Here is a 26,248-nt window from a genome sequence, read left to right on the forward strand (position 1 = left end):
ATTCCTAGGTATTTTATTCTTTTTGTTGCAATTGCAAATGGATTTGTTTTTCTTATTTCTTTTTCTTAGATTTCATTGTTAGTATATAGGAATGCAATGGACTTTTGTACATTGATTTTGTAGGCAGGCAATTTTACTGTATTCGTTTATTTTTTTCTAATAACTTTTTGGTAGGGTCTTTAGGGTTTTCTCCATATAACATCATGTCATCTACAAAAAGTGACAATTTAACTTCTTCATTCCCAATTTGGATGCCTTTTATTTCTTTCTCTTTCCTGATTGCTCTGGCTAGGACTTCCAACACAATGTTAAAAAGCAGAGGTGATAGGTGACAACCCCGTCGTGTTCCTGAACATAGAGCAAAGGGATTCAGTTTTTCACTGTTATTTATGATAGTAGCTGAGGGTTTGTCATATATGGCCTTTATTATGTTGAGGTATTTTCCTTCTATACCCATTTTATTAAGTGTTTTAATCATAAATGGATATTGTATCCTGTCAAATGCTTTTTCTGCATCTATTGATATAATCATATGATTTTTGTCCTTTATTTTGTTTATATGGTGTATCACATTGATTGATTTGCATATGTTGAACCATCCTTGTGCCCCTGGGATGAACCCCACTTTGTCATGATGTATAATCTTTTTAATGCATTATTGCATTCGACTTGCTAGAATTTTGTTTAGGATTTTTGTATCTGTATTCATCAGAGATATTGCTCTGTAATTTGCTTTTTTTGTGTTATCCTTACCAAGTTTTGGTGTCAGGGTAATGTTGGCCTCATAAAATGAGTTAGGGAGTACTGTCTCTTCTTCAATTTTTTTGAAGAGTTTGAGTCGGACCGGTATTAGATTCTCTTTGAATGTTTGGTAGAATTCACTAGTGAAGCCATCTGGTCCCGGACTTCTGCTTTTGGGAAGGTTTCAGATGACAGATTTAATTTCCTTATTGTTGATCTTTCTATTTAGATTTTCCAATTCTTTGTGATTCAGCCTAGGAAGGCTATATGTTTCTATGTCCATTTTCTTCTAGGTTATTGAATTTGGTGGCATATAGTCCTTCATAGTATTCTCGGATGATCCTTTGTATTTCTGTGGCATCCGTGATAACTTCCGCCTTTTCATTTTTGATTTTGTTTATTTGTGTCTTTTATCTTAGTGAGTCTAGCCAAGGGTTTGTCAATATTATTAATCTTTTCAAAGAACCAGCTCTTTGTTGCATTAATGTTTTCTATTGTCTTTTTGTTCTCTATTTCATTTAGTTCTGCTCTGATTTTTATTATTTCCTTTCTCTGCCGACTTTGGGTTTCATTAGTTCTTCTTTTTCTAGTTCTTTAAGGTGTAACATGAGGTTATTTATCTGGAATTTTTCTTGTTTCTTGAGATAGGCCTGTAATGATATAAATTTCCCTTTAAAACTGCTTTCACTGCATCCCCAAAATTTTGGTAGGATGTATTTTCATTGTCATTTGTTTCTATGTATCTTTTGATCTCTCCTCTTATTTCTCCTTTGACCCAGTCATTCTTTAAAAATATATTGTTTAATCTCCAAATGCTTGTGGTTTTTCCTGCTTTCTTTTTGCAGTTGATATCCAGTTTCAAAGACTTATGATCAGAAAATATGCTTGGGATGATTTCAGTCTTAAATTTGCTGAGGCTAGTTTTATGTCCCAATATATGGTCTATCCTTGAGAATGTTCCTTGTACATTAGAAAAGAATGTACAGTCTGATGTTCTAGGATGAAGTGCTCTTTAAATGTCAGTTATGTCCATTTCATCTAATGTGTCATTTAGGGCTGCTATTTCATTACTTATTTTCTGTTTGGATGATCTATTTATAGCTGTCGATGATGTATTTAGGTCCTCTACTATAATTGTGTTTTGGTCAATTTCTCCCTTTAGTTCTGTTTATATAGTAGTTGCTGAAGGGGGCATAAATATTGATGACTGTTATGTCTTCTTGTTGTATAGTGCTCTTTATTATTATGAAATGTCCATCTTTGTCTCTTGTTACCTTTTTTAGCCTGAAGTCTGTTTTATCTGATATCAGTATGGCTACATCTGATTTTCTCTGACTACCATTTGCTTGGAGTGTCATTTCCCACCCGTTTCACTTTGAGTCCATATTTGTCTTTGTAGCTGAGATGTGTGTCTTGGAGGCAGCATATGGTTGGGTTTAGTTTTTTGATCCAGTCTGCTACTCTGTGCCTTTTTATTGGTGAGTTCAGTCCTAAAATTTTAAAATAGGCTTCAGTTTATCTTTGAACAGCATTTAACTATCTTGGTTCCTCTCCTCTCTACCTTTTCTAAAGTCTGTAAAAAACAAAACAAATAGAAGATTTTCTTGACATTTTTTTGGCCCCCTTTGACCATACCCCAGCAGAGTTTTATTGTCTCTCTGAACTATCAGAGTATCATATATGTATTTTCTGTTATGCCACTTGTTTTAAGATTTTGTAATTTTGTTTTGTGTCTGCTTTCCAATAGATTTGTGTGTTCCTTGAGAGTAAGAATAATTATATTATTTGCTCTTTTATCTCCAGTACTACCTAGCACTATGCTAACCAGTCTAGTTGTAGGTACTCAACAGATGTTTGTTGATTGAATAAATTATTTTCAAAAAACAGATTTCTCAAGTATAACTTCTTTTAGGTAAATTTCATCTGATTTCCAAGTTAGGAAGAGTGGAAAAAAGTGTAGAAGCTCACTGTGGAGCAGTACTTGCAGGAAGATGGAATTATGAAGGAACAGCATTAGTTACAGGTAAGTTGTCTGCAAAAATGACATTTTAAATAAATTTTTTAAAGAAAAATTTCTAAAGCAACAAAATATTCATATTTAGCAAAAGTTTTGCACTGTCTAATAGCAAGCAATTGGCACATTATTGATCTAGACTGCTATATAATGCTATAATTGAGACTGTCATTAATTATTAGTTTTCTTATATGACTTATGGAGAATGTACTGTCAAAGAATGCTTTTGGAATGATCAAGTAGAGAATAAATAAAAGTTGTAATTCTTTTTTTTTTTTTGGGGGGGGGGGAATGGGTACAGGACTTTATTAGGGAACAGTGTGTACTTCCAGGACTTTTTTTCCAAGTCAAGTTGTTGTCCTTTCAGTCTTAGTTGTGGAGGGCGCAGCTCAGCTCCAGGTCCAGTTGCCGTTGCTAGTTGCAGGGGGCGCAGCCCACCATCCCTTGCAGGAGTCGAACCGGCAACCTTGTGGTTGAGAGGATGTGCTCCAACCAACTGAGCCATCCGGGAGCTCAGCGGCAGCTCAGCTCGAGATGCCATGTTCAATCTTAGTTGCAGGGGGCGCAGCCCACCATCCCTTGCGGGACTCGAGGAATTGAACTGGCAACCTTGTTGTTTAGAGCCCACTGGCCCATATGGGAATCGAACCGGCAGCCTTCAGAGTTAGGAGCACGGAGCTCTAACCGCCTGAACCACCAGGCCGGCCCCAAAGTTGTAATTCTTTAAAATTCTAAAATTCAACATAATCTCATTTAATTGCCCTTTACCTGTTTCAGTCTCCCATCTCCTATCCTACTGCAAGGATTCTCTTCTTCACCTATTGTACGTTAGCTATTTTTGCATAACAAATTACCCTAAAAGTTAGTGACTTAAGATTATAAATATGTATTATCTCACAGTTTATATGGGACAAGGAACAGTTTGGCTGGGTGGTTCTGTGCTAGACTCAAGAAGTTTGATGGAGCTGCAGTCATATGAAAGCTTGATTGGGGTTGGAAGATCTGCTTCCAGGATAGCTTATTTACATGGCTGTTGGCAAGAGGTCTTAGTTCCTCTCTGACTATTGGCAGAAGGCCTTACTTATTTCCTCACCACTTGGGCCTCTCCACATGGCTGCTTGAGTGTTCTAACAACATGACAGCTGGCTTTGCCCCAAGTGAGTGATCCAAGAGAGAACAAGATGGACGCCACAGAATGTTTTATGACCCACTTTCATAAGTCATACTCTACCATTTCCACCACATTCTCTTAGAAGCAAGTCACTAATATAGCCTCCACTGAAGGAGAGAGACATTAAACTCCACATCTTAATAGGAGGAATAACGAAGAATTTATGGATATGTTTTAAAACCACCACACCTATTCCCTGGGCCTTCTGTAGGATTTTTCTTAGTGAGTTTTCTCTTGTCTGTTTTTTCAATTTCTCTTTTTCCAGTGGTTTCTTTTTCAGTGTATAAATGTCTTCAGATGTCATCTGTCATGAAAATTAAGAAGAAAGAAAAAATCCCTCCGTTAACAAATAACTCTCTCTAGTTACAAGTTCCTCTTCCTTTCTTCCCCTTTCAGGCAAGCTATTCAAAAGAGTAGTCTACTACTTCATCCACTCAGTCCCCAACTCACTGAAATTTGGCTGCAACTCATCTTATTACACTGAAAACACTTTTCTTAGAATTCTAGGATGGAGATTTCAGTGAAAATGAAAGTGTTATTTGAATAATATACTCATGAATCTTCTAATATTAAAGGGAAAAAATTTTGTCATGGAAGTCAGGCTACTTTGATAAAATTGTTTCAAATTAATTTTAATTAAATTTTATTGTTATTAAGCACTGTCATTTAATTAAATTTTGTCTGAATTTTCAATATGCATTAATACAGATGCTACAGATTATATGTAAATTTAATGTTTGTATATGTATATTTAATGTTTAAATTTATTTCTTATAGATAAAACTATCAACTATTATTTTCTCTTTATAGTTGGAGAAGATGGACAAATAAAAATCTGGTCAAAGAGTGGAATGCTGAGATCAACTTTAGCTCAGCAAGGTATGTATATAATCAGTAAATATGTCTTAATATTTTCCTTTAAAACCAGTCTAATATAGTTTCTAAGACTGATTTTGCTCAGGTTCAAAACCTGAAATCTTTTATTTCCTTTTACACTTTTTCCTTTTCCTTTCCAGGTAGTCTGGTGGATCAAGGTACTTGTATTATTCAAGCCAGGAAATACTCAAGGGCCTTTTCTTCGTTAGTGAATCTGTACAAATGCAGTTATAGGCTAGTGATTCTTTTTAAAATAATTCTGAAGTATTATGAGCATATCCTACCTATCCAGAATAGGATTTGGTGTCTAGTTAGGTAAACAATAGTAATAGAAAGCATTGAGTTTCTCCTTACTTAAAAAGTCCTAATAATTTCATAATATTAGCACCCTTTCTAAATTATGTTGTATATTTGGTTACTTCACTAAGGGAAGGGAACAGACACCCGGATGATCCAAAACTTGGCAAGCTACAACTACTTCAGCAGCATCTCAGTTTTCCATGTTAATTAGGATGAAATACCTCATACAGTCAATCCAGTGGTCATTCCTGTTGGGATTTAGATAACAGGTTTTTTTCTATGTAGCAGATTTATTTTCCTAATTAGATTTTACCTAGGAACAGTAAAGCGGTTTGAGATAAAGCAGTTGACCTGAGCGCGTATTAGCTGATCTTCAGGAACAGGTGGCCAAAAAGCTTGCTTACAGGCTATTCTTCAGAATTATATGATAAAGTCATGTTGTGAAGCATTTTCAATAAATGATTTCCAAAAATTTCCAGATTTCGTTTTTAAATCATGTTTGCTCTTAGGATAGTACTAAAATAGTTCCATTTCTTTAATGTTAATCAAATGTTAGCAAAGGTAACCAGAAGTACTAGAGAGTACTCTCTTGAGCTTAAATCTTCACTATAGCTAACCTCCAAATAGGCTATTTATCCACAAGTAGAAAATTTAGAGTTGGTAGAAGCATTCAGGGGCGAATTTCAGTTAGGAAAAAAATATCAATTTATTGTTACTTTAGCAATGAAACGTACTTTTAGAAAATAAATTTTATTTTAATCTTCTAGTGGGCATAAGGATATCCTTTTGGCTTTATAATTAGTGTCATGTCTTAGAGAACATTGCCTAATCCAAAGTCATGAAGATTTACACTTATATTTTCTTTTAAGAGGTTTAGTGTTTGCATTTAAGTCTATGATCCGTTTTGTTTTTGTGTATGTTGTTTATGTGGAGAGGGATGGGTCATACTCTTCTTCTCTTTTTTTTTTACTCCTCCCAACTAGATGGGTAAATAGGATGCTCTTAAAAGCTAAGATATAGATTATGTCATATAATATAGATCGTTTTATTATATATTCATATCATGTAATGATATTTTCCGTCAACATTCCAAATAGCTATAATGTCCTTAACATCAAATGGCTGTGAAAGGACCAATCATTCTTATCTTATTTGAATCCTATGACTTATTCTTCTCAACCTCAAAGTTAATGTTAATTATAAGATTAACGAGCAAAATTAGATAGATTTTCGTATTTTAGTTAACCTACTGGTATTTCAACTGAGTCATCTGATATCTTTTTCTAGATTAAGGATTACAAATTTACTATAGAGCTATGCATCTAACTTTTGAGGTTTTGATGATTGGTGCCACTCACATTTTCCTAATCAGGCAAAGACTTTTCCTATTTTATCTCTGGGAAAAATCATCAGAGAAGCTAAGTTATAATGACATTAACTTCAAAAGAAAAATTCCTGGTTATTCATAAGATTTGTTTGATTTATTAGAAACTAGGGTGATTATAAATCTGAACTATTGAGAGCTGAATGCTAAAGACTCAATTAAAAGAGTCAAGTTAGGTGGGGGTAGGGGACTCTTGCCTCTTTTGAAAAGAAATATTGTAAATTTTGGCGCAAATGAAATAATATAAGCCTGAATTATTGTACAACTTGGAATTCAGTAAACAATGTGGAAAGCGTCCTTGTTTAAACATAAACATACTTATTCCTTGATGAATAGAAATTAATTCCTGAATTCATTTCTCGATGATTGGAACCAGATGTACAGATAGAAAAAGTCAGTTATCATCCTCTTCTCTAATACAGAAGAAGTATCAATCCCAAGTTTTTTGGGGAAAATTTGACTTGGTTTAAAAATAATTCTTACTTGTGCCTCTGAAGAGTTATTTTTCCTTTTTTATTTTATTTTATTTATTTATTAGTTTCAGGTGTACAAGACAAGGTAATACTTAGACGTTCATCATTTATATCCCTCACACTGTGAACCCCCCTCCCCCCATCCACTATCCCTCCGACCTCACACTGAACATTTTTCCTTATTAGAGAAAAATAATGTGTAGGCCCGTGATGCTTATTATAATTAAGCCCTATCTTGTGTTACATTGTATATTTTAATTATAGATTAAAATTAGAATAGGTAATACTGTAAACCTTTTTCAGTTGGAAGAATGGCATGACAAAACATGGAACCTGTCCCTAATGAGCTTAGTAAAGGAAGTCAACTGGAAATATGAATAACTGTAATACAAGGCAGAATGTGCTCATTGCTCTAAGGTACTGTGGAAGGACAAGGAAAGCAGAGATTAATGGTTTTTTTGCGGGGGGCATAAAGTATCAGAAAGGCTTCTTGGCAAATATTGCAGCATCTTTGACTGGGCTTTGAAAAATAAAGAAATTAGGTAAGGAAATGGGCTTATTGGCAGAGGATTGTTGCTGTGGAGGAAGTTAGATGATCAGAGGTACAATGGCATAAGGCATGGAAGTCAGGTAAGTGGGAGCAGACCCTCTGGGCCAAAGTGTAGGTTGTGTGAGGAATAGTACTGCCAGAAGAACCAAGACATTGATGACCTTGGATGATAAATGGAGGGTTTTCGAGTTGCTTCTATTGCTTTTTATTCTAAAACCTAAAAAAAAAAAAATTTGAACACAAGAGTAAGAGATAAGGGTTGTTGTTTAGGAAGAATACCTTAGCAGTAATATGTAGGATACGTTAGAGGAGATAGAGGTTAAATGGGGGTGCCCAGTAGGAAGGTTATTAAAATATTCTGTGCTAGTGTTGATTAAGGCTTGAACAGAGGCAGTGGTGATAGATTTGAAAAAAGGGAATAGCCATCCTCCGTAGCTGAGAGGAATGGATACCCTGTAAGAGGTAAAGATTTCAGAAGGAAGAATAAGTGAGGGGATATGTGTGGAGGGATGAAAGCTTTGTATTTGTAGAGTTTGAAGTTCTGAGATGTCTTTGGGGCAAGTGGAACTGTTGCGTTAGAGCTTAGAGGTAAAGGCTGAAATATTAGTGTGACAGTCAGTTACAGAAAGGTGAAAGGTGAAGCTATGGGGGAAGTCGAGATCCCCAAAATGAGATGTGACTGATAGAAACTAAAGAAACAAATGCCTTCATTTAAACTTCTTCTCTGTACTGACCCAGTGACAAAAAGTTGCTTTTTTTTGTAATAAATCCCACTCGATTACCTATTGTTAGTACATGTCCCTACAAATAGAATGAAGGAAATAATTCTTCATTTTTGAATTCTTAATTTGGCAACAAACAAAGAAAAAAGAGTACCTACTCCCATGAACAACACAATAAATAAATGATTGCTTATTGTATTACAAAATAATTTCTAGTAGCAGACACCAACAGATAGTGTTTATATAGTGCCAGACTCTGTTCTAAGCACTTTATTTATAGTCACTTAGTTTAGACCTATATTGCATTCAAGGCAAAGATAGCTAATGCTTTATTATAATAGTGAAGAGTTTGTTTCAAAAGCATTCTTAAAAACATGCAAAAACAACATTTTTAGGGGATACCTTTTAGTATGAATGTGAAAAACATGGTATATTTAACCATGTACTTCCTTAAAACAATTGAAATACATTTTTGTCTCCTCTTCTGTGGTTTAAAATGCCTTCAACAGGTTGAAAGAATTTAGATAATTTGTTTTACAGAGAGATAAGGGTCTGACATTTAACACAACCCCAGGTGCATGTGGTTTCTTAAAAAATGTCAAAAAGGTCACATGATCTTAGTGTACAAAGTCAGAAAAACAAGATCTTTTTGAGTGTCTTAACTGAAATGGAACATAAATAAAAATTCCCAATATAAAAAGCAAGAAATTACTTAACTCTAATAAAACTATTTTTGTTTTTTTGGTCCATTTTTTGTTAATGATGAAATTAAAAACATCTTGTTTTAAAGTTATTCAATCTGAAAAGCTAAATATGTTATTTCCACCTGACTTTGTAAAGTGAAGTGTAGCACTAGGAATAATTCAGTGTTTTAATAAGTATGTGTTTTAAAACATTGTATATATTATGGTTTTGTTTCAAATGCTAACAGAGTGATTTCATCATAATAGAAATCATTATTTTCTTTATGAAGCTAATTCATCCACTTTCAATAATAATCTTTATTGGAACTACCCAAATTGGGAAATTATACAGTGATGTGTAGTATATCTCCTTTTAGAAAAGGAAACATTCATATATACAGTAATGCCACACTTAATATTTTATTATAAGGGGTGAATATAATGAAGACTTCTCTTAGTTCTTGATGTTTTATCCATTTTGAATATTGATGGTTAGGAAGATTGAACTAATGAGACTTAGCTGTTGATCTTATTTAGGGTTGCTTATTTATCATAAATAGCTCCATATTTATTTTTTGATGGAAGGAATGTGGTTAAAAACCACATGTTATAACCAAGGAATTATTTTAACTGTTCTCCATAAGCTTATTTTGTTTTAAACCATAAGTTATTATACCTGTTTCTTTAACATTATTATTGTTTAAAAAATTGTTTTATAAACAGGAAATGAATAATCTCCATGTCCCAAAAGGAAAAATAAGTATTCTGAAGAGCTATAAGTTTTATAAACAAGGAAATGGTGACACAGCTGACTTGATGGGGCCACAAAGTCAATGTTAAAGAGGACAAAAGCGTCCCTAGCTCCTCATCCTATACCCCAACTGTGCCTTTTACCACAACTGAAGGGCTAGAGTCACATCCTGTATAACTCAATAGGAGTTGTATTTACTGAATTATTTCCTTGGGGGTAGATATTTGTCATAGTTTAATATGTACCCCAGGAAAGTGTAATTTTATCAAATGTATTCTTGAAGATTTGATAGTCTGTAATTAAAATATACTAATTTACTTTTTTGCACAATAATTACAACTATAATAACGGAAATTAAGAAAGTACCTATAATTCCACCACCTTATCAAATAAGCTTTCCTCCCGTTGCCTCCCAGTTCTCACCCAAGAACCACATTTGAGATATGTGAAATTTTTATTTACATTTTCCGGGGAGTTTATTAGAGTTGAGCTCTGTTTATTTAAAGGTATACTTGTTCTTTTTTTTTTTTTTAATTTTTTTAATTGGGGAATATTGGGAACAGTTTGATTTTTCAGGGCCCATCAGCTCCAAGAAAGTATACTTTTGAAGCCCAGGTCAGCTCCTGGCTACTTCCAAAGAATATTCCAAGAGAGCGTACTTACCAAGTACAGAAGAAGGAGGAGTGCCTTCGGAGGTTGGCTGTTTCACTGGCCATCTGTAGGTTCCTCTGATACAGAACAATCCTAGATGTCATTGACTAAACAGGATATTTAGATGCAATAAAATGTCTTACCTAAACTGTGGAAGACATGCTTCAGGATTTTTTTGGACTAGGTTTAAATTAGACTTTCTAAGTCTTGTAAATGACTGAGACTTGCTCCCAGTTGTATTCTGACTGGGAAGAAAATGACACAAAAAGAGTAGGATGCCACTTGAACACAAGCTTTTATCTTGCTGAAATGTAGTCCCCATTGATTACTGATTATTCCCTGTTGATTAGCATCGGTTGGATTTACTGTTTAAATAAATAATTAAATATTGATTGACCATAAATCCTCATATTCACATTTCATTTCTATTGAGAAAGTAAATTCCTGAAACATTCACTCATTCGTTCTCAGAAAGTCAACTGCTATAATGGTCTGGCTTAGGAGACCTAGACAACTTTTAAAGGCTTGGTTTTATATATACAGGTGGGTTAATATTTCATAGATTAATTTTATAACCTGATTCACTTCCCTAATGAAGAGGTAATTGGGTCATACAGTGGAGTACAAATATTTAATGCTTTCAACAGTTATGATATTCATTTTTTGAAAAACTAGGATCACATAAAGTACAGCCTTCCAGAAGATATTAGGTAATCTAGAAAGTAATTGAGTTAAGAAATACCATCTCTTAAGTTCCTATTCTAGGAAATTGAAAACAGTCTAGCATTTAATATAGTTTTTTGTGTGATAAGTAAATCAAACTCGTACCTTTCCCCTGGAAGTGGAGTCAACTTTGTCCTGGTTATAGGACATTTGATCCCTTTTTAGCCTAGCTTTCAGGCCAAAGCCACACTTTATTGATAGAAAAACTTTCCCTAATCTGATATTTATTTTGCCATTTATGAATTCATAGATGGGAGAGATAGATTATTTGGGGGTTGGATGATTTCTATTCATTAGACTGCTTCAACAGCAGTTGAAGGAAAGTACTGCGGCCTGTAGCAACATCAGGAATGGGAAATAATCTATAAGATGAATATAATGTCTATATTTGTGTGGAAAATTTAAGTCAGTTATGCCTCAAGTCAGTTTAAACACTGATGGCTGTTGATGGAAAAGGATGCCTCCTATATACCTCTTTAGATCTTAAAATAATGTAGTGTGTCTATATCATGTATTTTTCAATGATACAATTCTTAAAAACTCCATCTTCCTCAGCAAGATCAAAATTAGTTAAAAAATACTTTTCCAGGGCTGGCCCGGTGGCTCAGGCGGTTAGATCTCTATGCTCCTAACTCCGAAGGCTTCTGGTTCGATTCCCACATGGGCCAGTGGGCTCTCAACCACAAGGTTGCCAGTTCAATTCCTCGAGTCCCCCAAGGAATGGTGGGCTCTGCCCCCTGCAAGTAAGATTGATCACGGCACCTTGAGCTGAGCTGCCGCTGAGCTCCCGGATGGCTCATTGGTTGGAGTGTGTCCTCTCAACCACAAGGTTGCTGGTTCGACTTCCGCAAGGGATGGTAGGCTGCGCCCCCTGCAACTAGCAATGGCACCTGGATCTGGAGCTGAGCTGCGCCCTCCACAACTAAGATTGAAAGGACAACAACTTGACTTGGAAAAAAGTCCTGGAAGTACACACTGTTTCCCAATTAAGTCCTGTTCCCCTTCCCCCAAAAACTTAAAAAAAAAATAGTTTTCCAGTTGTCAAGGTAGATTTTCAATGGTAATATTAACCCAGTCTGTACTTCAGTATAAGGCTATATATAATCCCGTTTAAAAAGGTTTTTCAATTAAGAGGAAACAAAATGACACCCCAAATTATTTTTTTGATCCTCTTAACATTCTCCCTTTTCATAAGGCATAATAATTAAAGTTTATCAGGTTTTTCTTTTCTTTCTTCTTTTTTTTTTTTTTTTTTTTTTTTTTTTACAGGAACACCAGTGTATTCAGTCGCATGGGGCCCTGATTCAGAAAAGGTTCTTTACACATCAGGCAAGCAGCTGATCATTAAACCTCTTCAACCAAATGCTAAAGTTTTACAGGTACTTCTCAGGCATTTGTTAATTGTTGTAAGGATCTGCCAGGCTGCTAAGTCAGAGGTCACTTTCTTAGGAGTCCCTTTCTTCTGGGTGGTCTTTTTAAAGTCTCAGGCTTTTAAGTGTGTGATTTTATCAGTCTTTATTATAGAACAGGGAATATCAGCTTATGTTTCCAAGAAGGTTCACTTCCTTCTTATTCCAACTCACATTATGGCAGTAAATCATAAATGTGTTTTGAGTTACTAAATTGTCACATGATTTGGCATGATAAGCATCTTTAAATTTAGCAGAATCAGCCTCAAATGTATAGATTTGAGACAAAACAGGATGAAATCATTAAACTTTAAGAGCTTGTTTAGACTATGGTTTTTTTTGTTATCATCACTATCATCTTCCTCCTCATCTGTTCAAATACACTTTGAGTCTTCTCTAAGACTCTGGCATTCTTTTAGTATTTTTAGAGTGGAGGGGGAGTCAATGTAATGTTTAGAACAAATTAGGTGTATATAATTTTATCCATTATATGGAAGCAAAACAGTGGTGGCAGTGAAAACAGGTCAGAGTAGGACAAATTAATGGAAAACCTTTAAGCCTTGGGTTCCAGTGCAAGTTTTGCACCTCAGCTCTCTCATCTCTTAGGTGTGATGCTAATAACTACCTCATAGGATTGTTGTGAGGATTAAGTGAGTTAAATTACAAAGTGCACAGAATAGTACATACAGTGAGCACAGTGAGTACATACAATAAGCTTTCAATATAGAGGAGTGGTTATTTATATTATTTATATATTTATAAATATATATAAATAAATATATATATTTATATATATATTTATATTATTATGCATTATTATATCGTCTCTACCTTTTAGTCAGCCCCTAATAAATTAGAGCCAAGGAGGCCAGAAAAAAGATGTAGAATGACTAGGTCCTGGTGAAGGGATTTGGTGCTGGAGTTTGGCTACAGCAGGTGTAGAGATGTTTTAAGAAGAAGTAGCATCAGATTTAACAGTTGAAAAGATACAGATTTGGGGGAGTAAGGAAATAGAAATGATTTTGAGCTTTCATATTAGTAACGTCTATGTAGATTATGCTATATATATTTCATATAATCAACATGTATTTACATTTTACTGCATGAAGAACAGTCTGCTAGGAACAGTGGGGCAAACAAGAAATAGAAGATACATGTCCTTGCTCTTAGGTAACTAAGGTAAAGAATTTGGGCAAAGGGAAGAAGCTGGAAAAGAAGACCAGTTCTGACTGCCTTTAGTCCAAGTTCTTCCATACCACTTACACTCTGAAAATCTGCTAAGAAATTATATAGCAAAAACAGGCAAGATGAATCTTTTCGTTTATAAGTATATGATTTGTTTAAATACCTGTAATCAGGCTTATATAAGTGAAACTCAGGAAGATGCTTATATCAATACATTGATAAATTAAATGAGAATTAAGTGGTTTGCTAGAACCTTTGGGCCAGGAGGTAGTAGAGGGAATATCTGGTACCAAAATTCAGCTAGAGTGGAGGAGGAGTTAAAGTAGTAATTTGGTGAAAATATTCCATTCTTTTTGGAAAATTAAAGCTGCAGCAGTTCTCGTTGGTCATAAACATATACTCAAATTTGGATTGTCTCCCCAAAAAAGAATGCTTAACTAACTCCTCCTTGTAGAATGCTGTTTAAAGGTATATATCTCATTTCCCTTAAGAGCTCTAGGGACTCTTCTAGAGACCCAGAACTTGATTTTATAGTGAAGAGACTTTTGTTTTCATTTACTGAAAATATGGTACATACCTACTATATACCAGGCACTGTGCTAGGTGTGAGATCCATAGTGAAGCAGAACATAGATCCTGGTGTCAAGGAGTTCATTGTTCAAAGGAATTTCACAGAGTGTCTAGTACATTGAGAAATAATTGAAAACTGTGCGTTATGTATGAATATATGTAGTATATAAGTTGATGTCCTAAAACACAGTACAGTTGGCTTGAGCAACATGGGAGTTAGGGATGCCAACCTTTACACAGTCAAAAATCCAAGTATAAGTTTTGACTCCCCCAAAACTTAACTGCAAATAGCCTAATGTGGACAGGAAGCCTTACTGATGACATAAACAGTCGATTAATACATATTTTATATGTTACATGTATTATATACTTACTGTATTCCTACAATAAAGTAAGCTAGAGAAAAGAAAATGGTATTAAGGAAATCATAAGGAAAATACATTTACAGTATTTATTGAAAAAAATCTGCATATACATGGACCTATGGGTGGTTCAAACCCATGTTGTTCAATGGTCAACTGTATAAGGAAAATTTAAATCAAATATTGTTTCTAACTTGAATATGCAGAATTAATTTTTGTCGCTTTAAAATTAAACTCTTAAGGATCTCTGTGTGTATATCTACCTATATATGTATGTCTATATGTTGTTATTTTTGTCCTTGTTGTTTATTTAGGACATTGGGTTAATTTGGCAGTAAATTGTGAGAATTATTGCATTTTAACATATATTATCAAAACATTTTTTTTTGAGAGTGTATATTTTTATGTATCTTGAATAAAACAAGCTATGAATTATTCTTAGAGCTTATTTGACCATAATTTAATATTTTATTCTGTATGCATTACGTATAATAGATTGGGAAGGGTCTGTAGAGAGAGCCCTTAAAATTGGTCACTCTTTGATATGAAGTTATTGGCTAAGATGTTAAAATGTACCTTATAATCTTCAAGGAAAATTAGTTCTTTTTCAGTTATATTATTCTGCATGGTGAAAGACAGCTTTTAAACATGGTGAAAGACAGCTTTTAATTACATGTGTAGTAATAGCTAATGGACATATGAATAACATGGTGAAAGACAGCTAAACATGGTGAAAGACAGCTTTTAATTACATGTGTAGTAATAGCTAATGGACATATGAATAATATTTAAGAGCAAGAAGACATCCATGTTTACTTTCTAGATTGTCTATTTCTGGGTCACTTATACACACATATATACATATATATGCATTCTATATATGTATAGATCATATCTATGCATTCTATATATGTATAGAATACAGAGTATATAGATATCTGTGGAATACTCATATGTCCTTTTGTTATAGGGGTAATGCAGCAGAAGCTTCTCAGGGTAGTTCAGTGATTACTCTGGAGACATGAGGGTAAAGAGAATGATACTTAGGAGAATATGCAGAAGAGGATGAAGAAAGTACTAAAGAAGATGTTCGTGTAGTAGAAGTTTTTCTTAAAAAAAGAAGAGAGTAAACAAGAATGAAGGCAGTATCAGTAATGGGATCAACTGTACAAAGGAGAACAAGATTTGGATTTAACTAAGCTTTGGAATACATAACGTTTTCTGTTCCAGTGTTCACACAAATGTCAAGTTTGGAATAGTTCAACAGCAAATGATTTTCCATCTGGAGTTCAGGCAACTGAGGAAATTCATAAGGACGTAAGCTATATAGTGGATGTCATAGTGCTAGGTGCTTTCATCAGTATAAATTAGAAATGAAACAAGCAAATGAGCTTAATGCATAATGGCTATGAAAGGAAGATGGGAATCTCCAAGGAGAGGACAAGAGAATCATTAGAAAGGGCAAAATGTCTTCTTCTATAAAAAAGTTTTTTTCAGTACTCTTAAAGTTATAATTAATATCTTATTTTTTTCTCATAGTGGAAAGCTCATGATGGCATTATTTTAAAAGTAGATTGGAACTCAGTCAATGATTTAATTTTATCTGCTGGTGAAGACTGTAAATATAAGGTATGTGATGTTTGAACTTACCACCTAGTTGAAAGAATCAAATATAGGTGAAAAGTATTTAGCATCTGAGAATATTCTTTTAGTTCTTCACTTTAGCCATGTCATTTAACTCTAATACGTTAGCAAATTGTTATTTTATAAATTTAAGTGGTGTTTTAGTGTTTTGACTTTCTTATTGGCCTATCTCACTGACCTATAGAATTTGATTTAATAAGTAGCAACATAAATACAACTCCTAGATTTAGTGACTCAATTTAAATCAATTCAGATTTTTAAAAATCAGCCTTATTGGTTTATTAAACATTGATCAGCTTCAGACCAAAATAATTTTGGGGGAACAACAAGATTTAATATAACTATAGTTAGAGGAAATTTAATTGAAACAAAAACTTGTAGGGAAAGTTGATAGAGCACTTAACTGGACAGAAAGAATTTAAGCAAAAAACTGATCATCTCAAAACTTTATTTTTAAGTTTCAAAGGACTTAAGATGGGTAAGTTTTATGATTAATCAAAGACTTAGTAAATTCTGAAAATTACCACAATGTTATATTTTTTCAAGATAGTTAGGTTTCAAGGAATACAGCTTACCCCTCCCTTGTGTGATAGTAAAAACATTTAATTGCTAATATTGTAAAGTGGTGATTTCTAGATCTTTACTTGAACTTTATTGGAGTACAAATTTGTAATAATGTGGTAACGGTTATGAAATATTTTTTAAAATTTGCTTTTGTAGGTATGGGATAGTTATGGCCGCCCTCTGTACAATTCACAACCTCACGAACATCCTATTACCTCAGTTGCCTGGGCTCCAGATGGAGAATTATTTGCTGTTGGATCGTTTCATACTTTACGCTTGTGTGATAAAACCGGGGTGAGTTATAGTGGTGAGCAATCACAGATGTGCTGTCATAAATGTGGTAATGTACAACACACCTGGTTCTCAATCTTTAAAAAACATTTTCAATGAATACATTGGACTGAATCTTTCTGGTTTGTCTTCTTAATATAGTGGTTCAATCAATTCCAGATTTATGGAACCAAGCTCTTTAAGTTTGAAGAATAGGTATGTTCTCTACTATTTGTCTTTCTGGAAATACTTATTTTAAGCATAATTGTAAAAAATGGTGAAGGAACAAAGTATTAAAATTCATGCCCAATCAATATGGAGAGTTAGTTTTAAACTGTTTTTTCACTGTCCATATGTTCCATACAAAAATTTGGGTTGCATATTTTTGATAGAGTTGATAGTAAATTTTAAGAATGGTCATTTTAAAACCAAAGGACGTTGGTTTTTGTCAAAAATTCATGTTTGAGTGAGACTTTTTCCTCACAAGAGAATATGCCTTTCTTCACACAAACTTTGTTTAGAACTTAGGCAAACAGCCAAGCTCAATAGCATTTACCCATTGCACTTGGAGAATAAGTTGTTTCATCAAAGTGCTCCAGAAGCAGCAGCATTAGGTGAGTGGGGCTGTTCCATGCTACTCTTGACTATGAGGAAGTCACAGAATCGTTCTGTGGCTTATTTTACTCAATTCCAAAATAAGACAGTTAACTTAGAATTTTTAGAGCTTTATGAATGACCTGTTAAGTTTTCTGGTTGCTTGTTTTCTATGATGTAGAATATAAAGTCCTCAGCCTGGCTTTAAAAGTTCTCTGAAACCGGGTGCCATAAAAATCCATTCAGTGCTTCCGCTCACAACTCCCTAATTTGTATCTGTACTCAGATCAGATTGAACACTGGTTCAGGCATCTTCTCAGCCCCAACTAATGTTCTTAGTCATCTTTTTTCATGAAATGCTCTCAGCTCCTTCTAATACTTACTGAGTTCTACCCATTCTTTAGGGCTCATCTCATGTTCGACTTCCTTTCAAGATACCTTTCATAGATAATCTAAAGTTTAACCTATTTTTATAACTTCTCTCACCTCCATCTCTCTTAGTTATAACATCAGGACATTAGATCAGATGATCTCATTTCCATCTAATTTTCTATCAATGATTCTAAGTCTGTAAATATATGTGCTCTCATTTTCACAATGCATTGTGCTCTTATACTGTCCATTTTAGTTTCATGTATATTATTTTTGCCTCCCTAGATAGTTTATAAGATCCCATAGCTTAATGATTATCTGTACAACACAGTAGATACTCAGCAATTCATTGATAAGTGAATTTAAGCGTAATAATTTTAATTTGCCAATTTGATGAAAATATTTAAAAAATTTAAAAGCTTGAGGCATTGAATTCATCTGAATAAGTGAATTAGAGATTTACTTTATTAAGCACTAAACCTATTTTTAAAATGTTAACTAATCTGAAAAAGTAAACTTTCTCAAAGGATTTTCCTTTTACTTTGTTCAACTGAATAGATGAATATAGTGTAATAATTTTTTAAGGACTTGAGACTAACATTTTAAATAGATTTTCTTTTATTCAATAGACATTAAATATTAACATATACTACTCATCAGAGTATTTTAGTAACTGGGGATGGGAAGCTGTTAAGCTTTTCATTCAAGTTGTTGACAGTCCAGGGGAGAATTTGACTATAAGACTTAAAGTACAGTGCCATAAGTGCTATACAGAAGGTTTGTTTTGTGCAAGCGCTGTGAAGGTGTGGCAGAGCCTACCTCTGCTTGTGGGACACTGATTGGAGAGCAGAGGCTTGAAGAATTAGCAGTTCTCCAGAGAGACAAGTCATGGAAGAGAGGTGCAGGCTAAAGGAACCTCTTGTCATCAAAGTATAAAATATGGTGCTTTCGTGCAATGTCAGTAAGATTTAATAGGATAAGTGCCAGGAAAGAATACAGAGAAGACATTCTCAGACCGGATCTTGTTTACCATGAAAGAGAGTTTAGAACTTAATCTTTTAAAATCTATTTTCTGTGGAGCCCCCTCCCCCCCTTAAGTGTTGCTGTGGGTGGAAAACAGGTGAGAGTGTTAAACTCCTGGTCTTTCTTGCCACCTGCAACCAGAGAAGCTACACATTAATAAGGTTTACTACTAGCATCCAATATAAGATTTTCTTTGAACAGCTGAAACAATGAAGTTGGAAAACCAGTATGTTAATCAGTAGAGAACCATGGATGGTGGGTGCTAACATGATAATATTCGTATATTGGAAATATTGCTTTGATACCATAGGAACAGGGGTGCAGGCACCAAGTCGGGCCTGCTCTCAGGTAAAAGATTATAAAAAAATGGAAATTCAGTCAATACTGTGCCCTTCTTTCAACATTTGACTCCCCTCAAGTTTCTGACTGCTTTTTGCTTTAACAGCTTTATTGAGATATAAGTCATATACTATACATTTATCCATTTAAAGTGTACAGTTTACTACACTCTATTTCAGCACATTTTCCTCCCCTCTATAGGGAATCTCATACTCACTAACTGTTAATCCCTGTTTCTCCCAACATCATCCCCAGCCCCTGGCAACCACTAGTCTACTTTCTTTCTCTACGGATTTGTGTATTCTAGATAATATGTAATATTTATTACATATTCTGTAATAGATACAGAATATGTATCTATTCTGATACATGTTAGGCCAATATGTATCAATGGAATAACATTATGGTTTGTGGCTTCTTTCACTTAGCCTAATATTTTAAAGGTTCATCCATGTTGTAGCATATATCAGTACATCTTTTCTTTTTATGGACAAATAATATTCCATGATATAAATATGACACGTTTTGTTTATCCATTTATCAATTGATAGACATTTGGGTTGTTTCAATTTTTTTATTATGGATAATGCTGCTTTGCATGGGTATAATTTTTTGTGTGGACGTACCTGTGTGTTTTCATTTCTCTTGAGTATATACTTAGGAGTGGAATTACTGGGTTAAATAGTAACTCTATTTTTAGAGAATGTTTAACTCTATGTTTTTGAGGAATGGCCAAACTGTTTTCCAGAGTGGCTGTCTGCCTGCTTTTGATTGCTCTCCAGTCTTCAAGTAGTTGTTTTTGTGTTTTGTCTGGAGTGTATAGGTGTTATCTGTGAGAAGGCGGGCCTGGTAGCAGCTGTCCTGCTATTATCATTCCTTACATAGCAACATTTTATTTAAAATAATTGATCATGAGTTTTAAAAATCAGCTCTGCACATTTGAGAGCTGTGCTAACTACTGCAGCGATTCTCAAAGTGAAGTGGAGAGGGAGAGCTGTTTGAGATGCACTGTTCAAGGAATTATCACGGAAAATAGCCAGATGACATGGATAGTCAGTTCACAAAACAAAGGCAAATGGCCAATATAAACATGAAAGGATGTCCTATTTATCTATTTAACTAATAGATAAATATAAAATAAAGAACTCTATTAGGTATTTTACCCAATAGGTTGCAAAGCTTAACAAGGAGTTAAAAACCTTGGGTTCTCTCAAGTAGGAGGAAATGAGCATCCTCATTTATACAGTGTTGTTGGGAATGTGGATTGATTCAATCTTTTTGAAGGGTAGTTTGATAATACATATCCCCAGTGTAAGGTATTCTTTGACCTAGGGATCCCACTTCTAGGAATTTGCTCTAAAGAGATTATTGTACAATTATACAAAGATGATTTTATTATAGTATTATAATAGTAAAAATTAGAAATAAATTAGATGTCCCCAACTAGGAGACTAATTAGGTTGTTATTCTGTTATCTAAAAGGGACTACCCTCTCAACTCATTGAAAATGGGGAAGAGAGGTTATGTTGAGTAACATGGAAAAATATCCATAATTTATTAGTAAAAAGACCAGGTTTCAGGAGAGCATTTTATCCTATGATCGCACTTAAGTAAAGCAGTATACCCATGTCTCTAACTATATGGCTTGAAGTATAACCATTGTTGCTGGATACATTTGGGTCCTCTTCCTTTTATGATTTTGTATAGTGTGAACCTTTCTTAATGAAAGATATCAATTATAGAGATGCAATAAATATCTTTTAAAAATTCTTCAATAAAAATGAGCAAAAGAGGAGTGATGTCACAGAAAATGGTGGAGTAGGAGCTCCAAGGATTGGACCTTCTACTCAAGCAACCATTAAACTGGCAAAAAATGTCAGATTCAACTTTTTCAGAGTTCTGGAATCTAATTTAAAACTTATAGCAACCAGGGGAAATGCTTAATGAAGAAAGATGCTGCTAAATTTTGGTAAGAAAACACTGTGACATTTTTCGCTTACCTGCTTACCATCCCTCATTCCCAGCTTGGCAGTGGCCATGGGGATCGTACCCTGTGTTCTGGTGCAGGTTGCTGGTGCCAGAGGGAACAATATGGACCATGTTCTCAAAAAATTGTTGTACATTTTGACCTGTTGATGGTTCCTGAGGACTGACACAGAGCCTTGTTTTTGTTTGCCTCCTTTGGAAATCTCTCAGAGCTGGGGTGGCTTCCCAGGTGACATCTGTTGAAACTATGTAAAGACTTACTACCCAAGCCACCTGAGGCAAGGGATGGTGGATGGGGCAAGCAGCACACAGACCAAAAAGCCTAGGAAGGAGGAAGATACATGGGAGAGCAGAGGTCTGGGGGGCTCTCACATATACTGAGGCATCCAGAGTGCAACACACATGCCCAGGGCCAGACACAGGCTCAGAAAAGACATGAAAGGATGCTAAGTTCATGTCACCGGTGATCTTTGGGCAGAGCTTTGGATCACAGGCAGGAGGTAAAGGCTAAGGCAGTGTTATAGGGCCCGGCTAAGTGTTAATGAGTGCCCCAGCTCAGAGCCAACTGGCAGAGTGGGAGAGTATTTTTTTTCTTTCTTTTTGGCTCTGTCACATCATAAGCTGACCTCTGACTTAACAGAACGGAGACTTCAGTGACCACACATAAAAGGAATAGTCTTGGCAAAAATAGTTTGGAAAAGTCAGTAAACAAGTGACTACAACCCTCTAAAAAGCAACAATAGCAAACCATGGGGAGGGGGGAGAATCTGATTTCCAGAGTTACCACATTATAATATTCAGATCATCTATTTTTAAACAAAAACGTTACATGGCATTCAAAGAGGCCGGAAAGTATGGCCCCTTGACAGGAAAAAAAAGAAATAGAAACCATCCCTGAGCAGGCCCAGTGCTGACTTATAAGACAAAGAATTTACATTAATGGTCTTAAGTATGTTCAAAGAGCTAAAGGAAATCAAGAGAACAAGATCTGAACAAATAGAAAAGCTCAATAGATACAAATTTTAAAAAAGGAACCAAATAGAAAATTTGGAACTGAAAAAAATGAGCAAAGGATAAAAGAAGTATGTTGTAAATACCCCTACCCCCCAGAACCCCAAAATATGTTCAGTCTCTTCAATAATGAGTTTCGTGCAAATAAAAATCACAGTACAATGCCATTTCCCACTTACCAGAAAATGGGACAATGGCCTCCTCATAATGCATTGAAGGGAGCATTAATTGGTACAACTTTTCTCAAGTATAATTTGTATAATTTGGCAAAATCTATCAAGATACTTGAAAGTTTTGAATAGCTATTATGCTTTCAAGGAAGTTTAAAAATGCATTGCATGTTCATTTGCTCATTTATTTTTATATTCAATAATTCCTTCACAAATATTAATTGAGTCTATTATATGTTAGGCACTTACCAGAGGTGTTAAAGAAATAGCAGTAAACAAAATAAATTCCCTGCTCTGAGTTTTAACTCAGCAAATGAAAGACTATAAGCATACAAACAAAATAAATATGTAATATGTTAAATGGTAATAAATGCTATAAAAAATAAACCTGGATATGGGAGATGGCATTATTTTAGGTTAGGTGGTCAGGGAATATCAGACACAAATCAAATGTACATTATCGAGAGGTTAGTAAATTATGGCATAAGTGAATTACTTATGGAATAAAAATTAAAAGCCATGGTACTACAATTTTTCTCTAGATTCCATAATAAATTTTATTTTTACCTTTGCTTTTTAAGAAGGGCATGATTTAAATATGTAAGGTAAAAGCTTTCAAATTAACATAGTTATAAATAAATATGCAGAATATGTTAATGAATTATATTATATTGCATTAAATGTAACAATTCAAGGGAAAAGATTTGGATATATAAGGTAACTGAGCACATTTTAAATTAAATGACATTGTTGCTTTTATTTATCAGCAGGTGGTGCTGTTGCTTGTGTGTGAGAGAACTTTTTGCCATTCTTATTTTCTCAGTTCTTCAATATCCAATTAGTCATTATAATAAAAACACTTTCCTCTCTTCATTCATTCTACCATTCAGTTAAAATAATTGCAGTGGTTCATCATCTGCAGTAACTGGTCTTACTGTTACATGTAACTTTTCATGGTCAATTATACTTGTTTATGTCAACACATAATTTAAGACAGCCTGCAATTTGTTAATTCCTGGTACCCTGTTTCCCCGAAAATAAGACCTAGCCGGACAATCAGCTCCTTTGGAACAAAAATTAATATAAGATCCGGTATTATATTATATTATATTATACCTGGTATTATATTATATTATTATATTATAGTAAAATAGGACCAGGTATTATATTAATTTTTGCTCCAAAAGACACATTAGAGCTGATTGTCCGGCTAGGTCTTATTTTCCGGGAAACACAGTATATAAGAGAGAATATTGATCGTAAAAATCAGTGTACTTTAAAGAAATTTAAGAAACTGTGCATCTGTTTTCTCTTCCACCTAAACTTACTTTGTGAATACACAATTTTATGAATTGAATTCATTCAACTTGGCTAAAGACACATGCTTTTGAAGAGGCTTTTAACTTTGTATATTGATACAAGACTAGTAAAGAGAAGGGTGAGGTTGGCATGTGAGAGGTACTTTTAAAAGTTATTATAGGAAAGACGTGTTTTTCAGTTTAAATATCTCTTATTTTCCTGTTGGGAAATAATCTGCATGCCTAAGCAATTTGAAGACTACAGGAAAAAAAAAATGTATGGTCTCTCAAAGGGCTATAATATCTTTTAGTAGGTAGGTCAACACTTTATAGATACATTTTCAATTGTTGTTCTCTGTATTGTGCTGTGTGGTATGATTGCCTGTTTTATTTTATTTTAATGTAGGAGTAGTATTGACATGTTTGTAGCGCTCTGGAGTCAAGACTCCAGTGGTGAATTTACAAAGTTAAAGGCCTCTCTTGGGGCTTCATTTTCCTTATCTCTGAAGTAGATGGGCAAGGCGAAGTGATTGCCTCCTTTCAATTTCACAATCTGTGATACCTTTTCCATAGGCACTGGACATAGTGGTTGCTTCCTCTCAGGAGTAGTATTACTGTGCTCTTCGTTTGTTTTTTTTAATATAAATTTAATACCAAGAGGCAGCACTGTACATGATATGACAGAAGTGGGAAAGACTCAAGCAGTACTAGAGAAATGTAGCTGACCCTATAACTTCAAATTTACTCTACATTTCATTATAATTGGATGCAAGAAGCAGAAACGATTAAGCAAAAAGAGGAATTGGTTATAAGTTTACAGGGATACCATCCGGAAGCCAGGTAAAGAGCCTCAGGAATCAGAGACTGAAGTGCTAAGAAAACACAGAAAGTGTCCCCTTTTTGTCTTTTACCTCTGCTTCTGTTAGTCACTGGCCCTGCCTAGGTAAGGTACTCATGCCTAATCTAATCAGATATGCCTAGGCAGGTTGGGGTATGTTGTATAAACATGGCTGCCAGGACTCTCCCAGTAACCATAGAGATTGCTGGTGAGCGCCAGGTCCTGAAAATGCAGGAGGGAGACAACCTACCCTGTAGGTGATCATTTGTGTTTCAAAGCCACCTTAGCCTGATTTACCAAAAGTTTTCAACTTAATCCTCTGAGAGAGTTTCTTTTTACATGAATAAATGTCTGCCTTTATAATGGAAATTAGAATTGTATTTTCAGATTTAATATAAAACCAACTTTGCTAGAAGCTATAAAGCTGTAAAGTATAAACCATAAAGTAAGGGATCTGTGCTTCCTTTACAATATGAAACCCTGCTGTCCAGACTTGCTGTAAGAAACTTGGCAAGCAATACAAAATCAGAGTTCTATTACTTTTAATCTTTCTTTAAATCAACAGCTAACACAGCGTAGGTGTTCCATAAGTGTTGCATTTTAATGGGTCATTGGACAGATAAAAGATTTTGTTTTAGTTTTTAATGACTTACATTAACTTAACTCAGTGTAACTCAGTGACTTACACTGCAGCATTTTGACTGCATTAGTTCACTACTAGAATTGATCCATTTAGTCAGTTTGGTCGATGTTTTTGAGAAGGCGAGTTTAAAATTTCTAAATGTTTGGTTTTAGTTTGTTCCTTGGGTTTTTAATTTTAAAAGTCGAGTTTGGTTAAAGTCATGGTTGAGCTCAGGGAAGGAAGGAGTGCCTAAGTACAGAGGCACATTCATTCATTCATTCATTCAGTCAGTCAGTCAGTCATTCATCCATCCAACAAATATTCATATGTGCTAAGTTCTGTGTGATATTCTGGCTGTTCAAAGAATCACATCCACACCTGTCCTCCAGGAGTGGCTCACCCTCTATTGAGAATACTGACATGTAAACAGATAATTAAGTTATTTAATGGCAAAGGTTATAATAGTTGTGGGAGAATAGAGAAGGAGTAGAATAACAGTAAATTTTCAGATACGTCTGTACTTACTTTAGATGACACTAAACCAAGTAAAATTCCTCTCTGGTTGAGTAACAAAAACATTAAAAAAAACCACAAAAACCCAAAACCCCACTTTTTTTCAAACCAGAGATCATGATGTTTGTTTGTTTGTTTGTTTTTACCCTAAGAAGCATAAATTTGAATTTGCTTTTTTTCTGATTTTGGTACCTAAAAATCTGTATTTAATTCTCTATCTGTAGAAGCACAGAAATTTACTTCTGTTTGACAATGTTCTCTAGAAGTGCACATGCTAAAATCATGCAAAAGCTTCCATTTCACATGGGCAATCCAACTATGATTTCTTATACAGTGTGTCATTGTTCCTCTATCCTCCATTTGGAGTACAGTTTTCTCTTCTAAAATCTCTCTCATATTTTCTTCTACTTATAAATACCTCGTAAACCAAACTTCAACG

At 34.5% G+C, this 26,248-nt stretch overlaps 1 protein-coding gene across 4 annotated transcripts in view; it reads left to right on the forward strand.

Annotated features, from left to right (window-relative positions):
• The window catches only part of IFT80 (intraflagellar transport 80), a 109,210-nt gene that overhangs the window by 22,044 nt on the left and 60,918 nt on the right, over nt 1-26,248 (forward strand). For 3 of the 4 annotated variants that reach the window (XR_013994318.1, XM_081064282.1, XM_081064284.1), the window contains 5 exons: nt 2,654-2,764; nt 4,737-4,805; nt 12,309-12,418; nt 16,105-16,194; nt 16,930-17,067. Coding sequence is in view for 3 of the 4 variants with exons in the window: in XM_081064282.1 (XP_080920408.1) it covers nt 2,654-2,764; nt 4,737-4,805; nt 12,309-12,418; nt 16,105-16,194; nt 16,930-17,067 (518 nt within the window). In the remaining variant the exon portion in view is untranslated. The remainder of the gene's footprint in view (nt 1-2,653; nt 2,765-4,736; nt 4,806-12,308; nt 12,419-16,104; nt 16,195-16,929; nt 17,068-26,248) is intronic. The other variant, XM_081064283.1, reaches the window with a different exon arrangement.

This window comes from Rhinolophus hipposideros, assembly GCF_964194185.1.
Source record: "Rhinolophus hipposideros genome assembly, chromosome: 2".
Taxonomy (NCBI): Eukaryota; Metazoa; Chordata; class Mammalia; order Chiroptera; family Rhinolophidae; genus Rhinolophus; species Rhinolophus hipposideros.